Raw genomic sequence first — 12,294 nt, forward strand, 5'->3', positions numbered from 1 at the left:
GAAGCAACTTGAATGGACCAATTTGGCCTTGTGAATCAAAATTTATCCCCATTTGAAGTTGAGCCAATGAGAAAGAGGCATTCAGAATCTTCCAAGGCAGCGTAGGCAATGCTGGGGGAGTGTGGAGGCACGGAGCGCATCTCAGCCGTCGAATAAATTCTCAATGGGCGCCTCAGATCTGGACAGTAGGATACACATAACGGATCTTTAATCTTGCCCATTGGATCGGAAAGGGAGCTAAAGTAAGCGGTTGACATGCTGATGTCATCCATAGAATGTTATCGAACTCCAATTGGCTGAAGCTTCCATATTCCTTCTAATTATTTCAAACCCCCTTGATCTAAAGAAAATATGCCGGAGAAAAAACTACCTTTGACCAGAACTTTCCAAAATTACACAAAGGCCCCTTATTTTAGAAAAAATGCTAAAAAACCCCGACCAACCCGAGAGCAAATTCCAAACCAAAATATGGATTTTTTGGACCAGTTCCATGAAAAACTCTATAACTCTCTCATCTAGATTTGGATTAAGCCGAAACGAAAAGCGTATGGACCATAATTCCAAGCTCTACAAAATTCCAGAACATCCCATGAACAGATTTGGCCAAGAAAAAAAACCAAAGTGCCCCTGAACATTGCAGAAGTCATAACTTCTTCATCCAATATCAAAATGGGACAAAACTGAGTGTGTTGGAAAGAATTTTTATGCTCGCATCAGGCCATGTAGGATCCGTATTCCAAAAAATTCATCTTCAATGCCAAAAATACCCCCGAGTGGAATTAAGCCAAAAATGCTAGTTTTTTGCCTAGATATCCGCACCAACTACCATGGATGAACTAAACCACTCAAACACCATCGCACACTACTATCATCTCATTGCAAAGGCTGAACATGCCACGTCATCACTGCCATGTGGTCAAGGTTGCCAACAAGGACAACCAGAAAACAACAGGAATGACAATAGTCTTCATGTTGAAGGAATATGGATCTCGTTATATGCCTAAAGTAATGTAGGATACTTATCCTTGTTGAGAATCTGAATATGGATCTGGTCATTTTCCAAATTCATACCAATAAAAAAGTCATAGATGCTCTCCATTTCCCACTCTCTAAAGGGTTGTGGCATCGGTAGCACAAGCCATCGGGACTGGATGATAAAAATTCAATTGTTGCGAGAGAGCATTCAAAATAGCATAATAGGCAGTATGTGATAATTCTTTCTGAGAAGTCTCGCGAACCTATTGGCAGAGCTCATAAATCTAGCATAATTACTAGTTTGTGTCTATGTATTGCATGACATCCATAACCTCCTCTGCAGAATTCATGAGAACAAAACTCAAACTAATAGCAAGTTCTATATAATTGAGAAGGAAAGACATGACAAATGTATCATGGCCAACCAAGTGGTTTTGGCAATACTTCCAATCAGCAAAGGGGTGTCACCAATCAAGTACCCCGGAAAATGATTACCTCGAATGGCCAGTAGACATGCACTTGATGATACAAGTAGTTAGACCCATTTAGTCTTATTGGTCCTAGCTGGAGGGTGGGCTATGGCCATAAGTCCCAACATGACTGGCCTCACCACCCCGAGAACCACCCATGGCAGTGCTAGAGTCACTCTCACCCATAGAGTTTAAAATTCAAACAAAATAATGGGTGGTGAAATCTAAAAGAGAGACAAGGATGATCTACCATGTCATAAGAGCACACATGACCAAGGAAGGAGCAAAGAAAGGGGCAGGGGCGTTGTTTCCAGGTGGTAGAGGTGGGAAAGGTGCTGGGGCAATGGATAGAAAACCAGAGGAGCCATCTTGGGTGGTGGTGAGGCCACTTGGGGTAGGCAGGCTACGGCAGGGCCACTAGGGGCCGCTTGGGCAACAGAGGTCAATAAGAGAATGAGGGGTATGGACCTGCTAAGGGTGGTGAGTGACAAGATGGTAGTGGCCACTTCGGGCGTGAGTGAGTAGGGTGTGGCAGCAGGGTGCTGCGAGCAACAACAGATAGGGCCCCTAGGTGCAGCAAGGTGCCGCAAGCAACAAACGGTAGGGTCATTAAAGGTGGAAAACACTACTAGGTGTGGCAAGGACGCTTGGGCATCGATCGGGTGTAAACTGTTGTTGGAATCCAACGATAGGCAACGATGGAACATGATGTGGTTAATGTTACAATGGTGAGCGGTGTCAGTCAGTCTTGCTTGCTACAACATACATCAGGGCATGTTTAATATAAAATGCTTGACCGCTAAGGTATGGAGGAGCCCCAAGAACAAGTGGTGGTGACCCTAGGAAAAAATAAACTCTTTTAGGGTTTTGGGATCCGATACCAAGTTGAAATATAAGAGAATGATTCTGCTTATCTATAATGACAGAGGCCACCTATATTTATAGGTTGGGAGAAGATTACAAATAGGGAATGTGAGGTAAGGATGAGTAACCATCCTCATCCTAACATATACACACGAGATCTAGATATACATTGAATCTAAACACATTAACAAAAAATAATGCTGGGGTGGCGATAAAGAATAACCCATCACCAGCATCACAAAGGATTAGCAACACATAAATCCAATAATCAAGAGCACCCGCAGAAGCTAAGAACATAAATAGGTTAGATTTAAATAAAAAGGTTGAAGAATTATAATTACCCCAATTGAGAGGAGTAAATTGGTACATAAAAAGGGGGACACCAAGGGGATTCTCATTTATTAAGTAGGGGCACACTTGAAAGTAAAAGTAACTAAAGGGCATGAAGCAATTAAGTGTAAAAGGAGGGGTAATTAAGTAACACAATCAAAAGGATTAAAAATATCGAGACTAATAAAGGGAGAAAAGGTTGTCTTCAACCTCTATTCCTTGAACCAGCACCAACAAGAAAGATGAGTTCCAAGCCAGATATGTGGTTGTCATCAACCTTGCTATCGAGAACCAAGGGAATGTAACAAATGAGAAAGGAGGCGGTGGAATACAAATAGAAGAGTTCCGTCAAATGCTTCGAAGATGAAGACGATGATGGCTAGAGAGTGGTACTAGTACGGGCCGATGTCCATAAGAGTTCAAGGAGAGTTTAGTTAAGCTTCCAAAAATCTTAGGGTAAGGAGAATAGAACAGAGATGCAGATTCGTGAAACTTGCAACCTCTCAATGACACTTAATAACTTCACAAAGAAATAAGAGAGTTTCGATGGCAGTTTCAGAATTCAGATGGGGTTAACTGATATTGCGTATACAAATAAAACCACAAAAACAGAACCTCTAGTAGTAGAGAAGAATACCAAACAAAACACAAATCTCGTGTGACTTCTGTCCTCAATATTTTGAATCGACAGGGAAGACCAGCAGAGAGCAAACGTCATGCACAACAGGAAGAAAAGCATCATGCGTCACAGAGACTGAATATCTATTTAACCGAACTTCAAGCCAACAATAACTCATAACAAACTCTAACTCTTCTTCATATTGGATTAACTACTAACGCATAAGAAACTCTTAACTCTTCTTCATATTGGATTAACTAGGGTATACATATATATAGGACACATGGAAAAATTTAAAGATTGCAAGAAGGATCTCCATATGGTCTTTACTGACCTAGAAAAAGCTTATAATAGAGTCCCAAGAGAGTTAATCTGGCAAGTACTATAAAAGAGAAGTGTTTCAATTAAATATATGGACAAAATTAAAAATGCGTATAATGGTGGTGACTAGTGTAAGATCTGTGGCAGGTCAAGGTAATGAATTCCCAAATCCCAATTATAATTGGGTTACATCAAGGATCAACTCTAAGCCCCTATTTATTTGCACTTATCATGATTGAATGATTGAATTAACCAGAGACATTCAAGATGAGGTTCCTTGGTAAACTTTTTGTTGATGATATTGTTTTGGTGGATGAGACAAAAGTAGGGATTAATGTCAAGTTGGAGTTATGGAGATCAACACTGGAATCAAAAGGTTTTAAGATAAGTAGAACAAATATGGAGTATATGGTGTTTAACTTTAGTTACACAATGGTGGATAATGGGGTGGTGAAATTTGATGAAAGAGAGGTTCTGCAAAGTGATTATTTTAGGTATTTTGGCACATTCATAAATAAAGAAGGTGATATAAAGGATAATATTTTACAAAGAATTAAAATAGGATGGATGATGTGGAGAGGTACATCCGAAGTGTTGTGTGATTAACGTATTCCTTTAAAACTTAAAGGAAAATTTTATAGGACAGTCATACGACTGGCTATGATGTATGGTGCAAAATGTTGGAAAATTAAGAATTGTCATGTAGATAAAGTCAATGTAGCGGAGATGATGATGTTGAGATGGATGACTGGTAAAACAAGGAAAGATAAATTAAGGAACGATCATATTGGAGCTAGTTTGGGAATAGCTCCGATATATGATAAGCTACGAGAAAGTCGTTTGAGGTGGCATGGCCATGTTCAACAGGAGCTTTTGGATGCTCTAGTACGAAGGAGAGATTTGATTCCAATTGAAGGATCTAAAAGAGCTAGGGCAGACATAAAATGACCTTAGGAAAAGTGGTGAGGAAAGACATGTATAGCTTAGTCCTTGTATCAAGTATGACGTCGAATAGAGATGATTAGATGACAAGGATCTATGTAGCCAACCCCATTTAGTTGGGATAAGGATGAGTTCTTATTGTTATAGTATATATATATAGCATAGTTATCATGGCATCTAGGCAACCCAAGCCGTTGGAAGGGGTCCAGACACAAGGCGACCAGGGCATCCAAGCTGCCTAGACGCCTAGGTGACGCCTTGACAACTATGATATACAGGAAGTGTCTAAATAACACTTCTATAGGTGTGTTCAGAACTTGGTACCTACTTTTAATTACCCTTTGTCTTATTCCAAAAAGTTGTTTAAGACAGGGGCATATAAATATATATATATATATATGTATATATATATCAAAAGGTATCATTGTCATGGACATTTTTTGAGTATACATGTCAAATGGCACTATTACCTTCCTTGAAAAAAAAAAATGTGTATCATACCAAAAGGGAAAAAAAAGTAAGGTTACAAATTATTTGACACCTTGAGGGTGTCAATATGAAAATCCTGAAAATCCCAAAAATCCCATATATATATATATATATATGATGTAGCAGTGCTCCGATGGATCGACCCAAACCCGCTTCAAAACCCGGACCAAGACCCAGATCCAATTTGGGTTCTAAGTTACTAATTTGGGTTCAAGATTATTAGAATATTCTAGGATTTTATTTTATTTGAGAATAATTGTAATCTTTTATTTTGGGGTAGTTTCTAGATAGGAAAGATAGTTTCCTATTTGAGTCCTTATTTACTTCTAATCTTGTTAGTCTAAATTTTAGTAGATTTTAATTTGATTTTATTCTTTGACTTTAATTAGGAAGTTTTTAATTTTAGTTATTATAAATTAAGCTTGTAACCCAAATCAGAAAATTTAATGAAGAATGAATTGATTTTGAGAAACCTGCGTGGCTATCCTCCTTCCCCCGCCCCTCCCCCCTCCCCCCCCCCCCTCCCCCCTCCTTCTTGGAGAATCACTTCTTTTCCCCTTCTCTCTCTTAGTTCTTCCTTGTCCAGCGAGGCATCCCTCCGCCTTTTCTTCCTCTTCCCCTGCGGTCTCTCTATTTCTCTTCTTCTTTCTATTTCGTTTCTGGTTTTCTGCCATTGTTTCTTGCATCATAGTTGTCAAGGCGACGCCTTGGCGACAGCCGCCTTGTTGCACTGCATGTTGCCTTCTATTTCGGTACTTATTTATGCCAAATATTATTCAAGTAAATGTTTTTAATATTTGTTATTTCATTTACTTAAGATATTATTCATAAATAAGCAAATACCCCCTATTTGAATCCAATAAAAATAGTTTAAAAATCAAATTCCAAAAGGATAAAAAGTCAACCCCCCAGTCCAAGAACAAAAACTGGATTTTGGTTATATGGACGATTTTCAACTTTTAAATGCTAGGGTTTTTCTCAATTATGAAAATTTTATAAATTCTATCATGTTAAAACATTGCTAAAAACCAAAAGTCCGGTAAAAAAATATTTTGTTTTGATATTCATGAAATTATTTTCATTCAGGCGATTTTAACAGTATTCGCGCACTTAAAAATAAGTTTGACTGAAGCATTACTTTGTCATTGCAACTCAGATTTAAGTAATCTTAGACTTGTTAGAAAGCTGGTTTTATATTATAACTAATACAAAAATTCTCATGTAAAAATAAAATCATTTGACCAGTCAAACTTATTATAGAATTAGAGCATTTTTCTAAATGTTGATTTTTTATAACTTAATATGACTTAATGTTAATTTTTTATGATTTGATGTGGCTAAATGTTGATTTTAAATGACTTGATGTGGCTTAATCTTGATTTTTTATGATACAAGGTATATATAACTTACTAAATAATGTTAGAAAATTGAAAAAATAAAAAATAACACTTGTTCGCCTAGTTCGCCTTAAGGCGGACGCCTTCTCGCCTAAGCGCTTAGACAACCCTCCACCGCCTTGGTTCGCCTTGGCACCGTGACAACTATGTCTTGCATTACCTGAGAATAGTCAGTTTGGGCAGTGTCTTTAAGTTTTCAGATCTAGGTCGAGTTCCTCACATCCACTACTTTTGTGGCTGAGGTATTGATCAAGAAGCCCCTTCCTTGGGTGATTCAAATCCCTGTGTTCCTTGTCCCAACCAGCCCCTCTTTTGTGTGATATAAATTGAAGAACAGATCTGATTTACCTTGAGCAACAGGTTTGATGGCAGACTGAAAAGCCATTGCTTGAACTCTCATCTCTAATCTGTTGGACTTGAAGTTTGAATTGAAGGTTACTGCACTGTAGGCGACCCAAGGCCCTAGAGCTTCAACTCCTGGATCCCCTTCTTTAGTGCAATCCATCTCTGCAACAAGAACAGAGCACAACTCTTCCACCAGGCCTTGTTTCAGAATTTTCCAAACTAATCTGAGGCTGCTGGTTCGAGGTGTCATGGGTTACTATCGGTAGGGCTGAGACTTGAGAATTAATTCCTGAAGCTTCACTTCGAGTGGAGTCCACATAGGTGAGATCGATCACCTAAAACCAGATTGGTTCTACCGCTTCTGTCCAAAGGTGGAAGACAACCCAAATCGTGGCTCTTGTTTAAATCCCCTTATTTTGGTTTTCCCATTATACCCCATAAACCCCCTTTATGCCGCTCTGTCCTTTAATTTCTTTTAGTTCCAAATCCAGCCTTGAACAATAAATCAAATCCCCATTGTATCCTCTCTCCTTGACCGACCCATTCAAACATTAGGGATTTCTGGGTATTTACAAAAGTTCCACTAACCCTTGCTATTTCCAGTTAATTAGAAGTTTGCCATTACTTGTTAGAACTCCCACTTATTTACAGAATTGTCACTCTCCTTGGTACTTGGCTAATATTGTGTCATTCATTATTTAAGTGGCCCCACATCCAATCTTGGGGCCCACCGGACCCGCATTAATATATATATATATATATATACCTTGTGACAAAGCCTAATCTCAACAACCAGAACCTCTGAAGAAGAAGAGAACGGAGGAAGAGTAAGAGAGAGATGATAGGAGATAAGGGAAAAGTATCCCAGGTCATGAAAGGATTCAGTACGGTCTATTGTAGCCCAGTCCTACATCTTATAATAAACAAGAAACCTACATAGAGTCAAATAAAAACCAAAGTAAATAATCCTAACTAACAACCAGGAAGAAGGTCATAGTTGTAAATAACAGAATTATGTTTCTTCAACCTCTTGATTGAATAACCATGCGGTAGACCAGACACAGCCTGATGGAGAGAACTCTCTCATACGAACACCAACCATTCTGAAATTTTAGGTGGTGAATCACAACACTCAACGCGATTGAATCCAACTAATATCAATCCAAAAAATATTTACAAATTTTGAGATATATCACTGAAACAAAACCCGACAGTAGTTGCAGAGGCTTATAGGGGGTAAGACTTAGGAGTTTTGGGCGACCTAAGGGTGAGTTTCAGTCCCCAAAATTTGAGGTTGAAAGAAGATCTTAGTGAGTTCGATGTCTCTCTTTCTGAACCAAAAGTGACATCAGAACACAGTCAGCCAACAAGAAGAAAATAACAGGAGAAGAAACGAGAAAGAAAGGAAGAGGGAAAAGGAAAAATGGGAAGAACTCATCTTGGGAAGGGAATCAACAAAACCGAACCAGGGAGAAGATCTTAAAGGGTTAGCTAATCATTCCATTAATAACACGGGCGGTGATTGACATAGGGTCAGTGAGCCGGTTCTCCAGATCCTAGATAGGGGTTTTAATTAGTCAGGGATATACTTTCCTGGTATCTGAATTCCACAGCAGCACAGACAACTCATAACTTGTGAGGAGAATCTAAAATATCTTTATCAATTCCAATCTAATCAATGGGTTACAAGTACTTGCACGTATAGACTCTCAAAATCGACTCAAACAATAATTCCAAACTAAAAAACAAACTCTCCTACATATATCTAACTCCCATAATATAAAATAAATTAAAATTCTGATTACAAGAATAACCCAAACATAAGTAAATTTCCTAAGAACCCTGTTGGGACCAAAATCCTCGTTTGGATCCGGTTCTTCTTGGTCTGGGTTCCCAAACTGGGTCATGCCAGTCCAACCACAATAATGCTACTGCATCAGGGACTTCACCCATCATGGTGTTCAATGACCCTTCGATTTCTGAGATCAGAAATGACGAAAAATATTTGTTGTGCAGCTTCCCTGACATTTTTCTATAGCCTGGCCCAGGACTTGTATTGTATAGTTGCCTCTTACTCTTATAAATAAATCTTGACTCATTAAAAATAAATAAAAAAGAAAGAAAGAGAGAATTTAATCCACACAGATGTTTCCCTAGTTCCAAAATGCCATTCATGGAAAATGTGATATGTTTGAAACCATAGTTGTCAAGGCATGCCTAGGTGACGCCTAGGCGTCCAGGCAGCTTTCTTAGGGCCTAGGCGACAGTAGCCTTGTTGTACTACATGTCGCCTTGGGTTTTGTCTCTTATTTATGCTAGATATCATTTAAATAAATGTTTACTTAAGATATTATTCATAAATAAGCAAATACCCTCTATTTGAATCCAATAAAAATAGTTTAAAAATCAAATTCCAAAAGGATAAAAAGTCAATCCCCCAACTCAAGAACAAAAACTCGATTTTGGTTATAGGGGCGATTTTTAAATGCTGGGGTTTTTCTCAATTATGAAAATTTTATAAATTCTATCATGTTAAAGCATTGCTAAAATCCAAAAGTCCGGTAAAACAATCTTTTGTTTTGATATCCATAAATTATTTTCATTCAGGCGATTTTAACAGCATTCGCACTCATGAAAATAAGTTTAACCGGAGCATAGCTTTGTTGTTACAACTCAGATTTAAGTAATCTTATACTTGTTGGAAAGCTGGTTTTATGTTATAACTAATACAAAAAGTCTCATGTAAAAATAAAATCATTTGACCAGTCAAACTTATTATAGAACAAGAGCATTTCTCTAAATGTTGTTTTTTTATAACTTAATATGACTTAATGTTAATTTTTTATGATTTAATATGGCTAAATGTTGATTTTTAATAACTTGATGTTGCTTAATCTTGATTTTTTATGATACAAGGTATATATAGCTTACTAAATAATGTTAGAAAATAGGAAAAATAAAAAAACCACTTGGTCACCTTCTCGCCTAAGCGCTTAGACAACCCTCCACAGCCTTGGTTCGCCTTGACAACTATGCTTGAAACACAGATGAAAGAAGTGAAGCTTCTCAAAAAAAAAAAAAAAAATTCAACAACCTAGATTGCCCCATCCTAAGTGGAAGGGTATCATCTCCAATCCTACATTGCTTACATATTTGATTTCTAAGATTTTACGGTAGTCATAAGTTCTAGTTATGGAATGATTATTAAGCATACCTTCTTCTGCAAGAATTCCCAACCCATCTGTTGTCAAATTTTGATGATAAGATAAGACCGAACGCAAATGTTGTGGGGCTCGATAATGAACTCCAAGCAAAAGGCTGTAATCCATTATACGTTGTGTTTCCAGAAATTTACAATCAGTCTCAATCTGCCTGAACAGAAACACATATACGGGGGGAAAAATTATAGTGCAAGTTATAACAGTTTAAATTTTTATCTAATGAAACAAACAAATATAAAAGAAAGAAATTAAAATTAACAAATAACAACCATAGGTACATAATTGACCAAAACGAAAAATGAAAAAGAAAAACAGAGTCATTGAAAATTTGATTTCTTGCATAAATTCCTTTGCCTACCACAGATTGTGATACTCAACCACAGAGCACCTGACATGACCCATCATGGTCTGTGGCTGTAAGACATCTCTTGGATCTACCTAATCTGTACTCTTTTTGTGTTTCTGAATGTCACGCCAATTATATTCCATCTTTTACGTGAAATGCAAATGCAGCTTTCTGGTTGCTTTAAAAAAATAACAATCTGAGTTAAGAATTCTAATTTACAAGGTATGTAATTCATCCCCTTATTTTATTAGAATGTTAGCTTTCCCAACCATTCCCTCTAGTTCAGCTTTTCATTACATTGTTCCATATTACATTGAATATTTAAATTCCAGCATCACTTAAAAAAATTCTTTGATTTCTCCCTTGCACCCCTAAATCTAAATTCCTTTTTTTTTTTTTTTTTTGGGACTTAAAATATCTCTTCCGATCTGCCAATTCTCTAAAAACCAACCCTAATAACCAGTGGAAAGCTTTGTATCTCTAAGTCAAGCCAATCTTGTCATCAGTTGAGCCCATTACCCACAAAATTAGGCTCTCAAAACCATAATATTATCTAAACTGGGCTATCAAAAAAATCTGAATATCCCTCTTTACTTATTATCCTCGTTAAGTTACAAGGATGAATTATATAGTATTAGCATAGGGAATGAAAATATTAGGGAAGAGGGGTTCAGATATACAAAAATCCCAATTTCTACACTAGACTACTTGATTAGGATTTAGGACTGTCATCCTCCACGGGCACATAAGTTTGTGCAAAAAGACAGAGTGCCATTGGACATGTTTTTCAGTCAAGGACATACATAAAACCTGCTCTGATCCATTGTTCAGTGGAGTTACACTAACCCTTGAGGTGATGATGGATCAAGGATCAGGTCAGGCAGCAACAAAAGCCAACACATTTGTCAGTCAAGATTGAAAAATACAACCTCAATTGAAAAAAATAATAAGTTGGAGTTCAGCCAGCAGAATCTTTTATATAATGCTGTGTTGGGGCATGTTGAACACTGAGTCCAAAGGAAAAAATAATGTACTCAACCTAAATACAAGTTATTTATCAATCAGATTTAAAATGTCAACCCCCTGAAACTGAGACATCTGTCAATGGATTGAAAAAAAGAAATGTCAACACAAATCCCAGATCATTAGGTTGCATAAACAGGTTGGGTCAGGAATTGCCAGGCCTACCTGATTCTGCCCAGAGAATATACCAGTCATGGGCATCCTTTCCGTGCTTTACAAGCCTATTGGTCCCACATGAGAGCCAGTCCTTTCTGTTTCTTTTACTTCCATCTTTGTTAAATGTCTTTGACTTTGAATGGGTTGTAGTATGATTAGGGTCTGAAATTTGAGTTAGTGAAGGAGTTTATCACAGTCATAGTAATAGTAATATTTGCTTTGAGTCCAATTAGGATTTCCTTGATGAAAAACAGGAGTCAAGTCAAATAAAAATAATTTTAAATTTAAAGAACTGTAGAAGTAAGCCCAATCTTTGACTCCTAGGGATTGAAGTCGGTTCTAAAATTTGAACTAGCCAAGGTATTCTAGTGGTAGCCCTGTAGCCAGAGAAATTAGGTATTGTGGCAAGAATTATGGAATGGATATGGTTCAGAGTAAGAGCTTGGTATCTCCTCCCATTGTTTGATGGTCAAAGCTAGCTTCTTTTCATATTTTTCGTTCAAACAATCAACTTTTTTGTCCTGCATATACAATTTCAGCAAGATAGTTCACATCTATCAGGTCATTTTTCAGTATTCTGTTTCAAACTTCAATTCCGCATATTATATTTTAATGTCCACAGTTTCAGCAAATGTACATCAATCAATTAATCTGATTTATGTTTTATTCAGTTCTCTCTTAAGCTATTACTCTGTTCATCAGCCCTGCATCTACTCATATTCAACTAAAATAATCGCAGTGCCTTTACCCTTCCATCTGAAGTAAGGCTGTTGTGCAGTTGACCTGCAAACCACAT

The 12,294-nt window shown here is 37.4% G+C and overlaps 1 protein-coding gene across 3 annotated transcripts in view; it reads right to left on the bottom strand.

The window, feature by feature from the left end:
• Nucleotides 1–12,294, bottom strand: part of LOC122083997 (phosphatidylinositol 4-phosphate 5-kinase 9-like) — a 54,513-nt gene that overhangs the window by 20,316 nt on the left and 21,903 nt on the right. For all 3 annotated transcript variants that reach the window (XM_042651986.1, XM_042651980.1, XM_042651972.1), the window contains exon 7: nucleotides 9,967–10,124. In XM_042651986.1, coding sequence (XP_042507920.1) covers nucleotides 9,967–10,124 — 158 coding nt within the window. The remainder of the gene's footprint in view (nucleotides 1–9,966; nucleotides 10,125–12,294) is intronic.

Source organism: Macadamia integrifolia, chromosome 1 (genome assembly GCF_013358625.1).
Source record: "Macadamia integrifolia cultivar HAES 741 chromosome 1, SCU_Mint_v3, whole genome shotgun sequence".
Classification (NCBI taxonomy): Eukaryota; Viridiplantae; Streptophyta; class Magnoliopsida; order Proteales; family Proteaceae; genus Macadamia; species Macadamia integrifolia.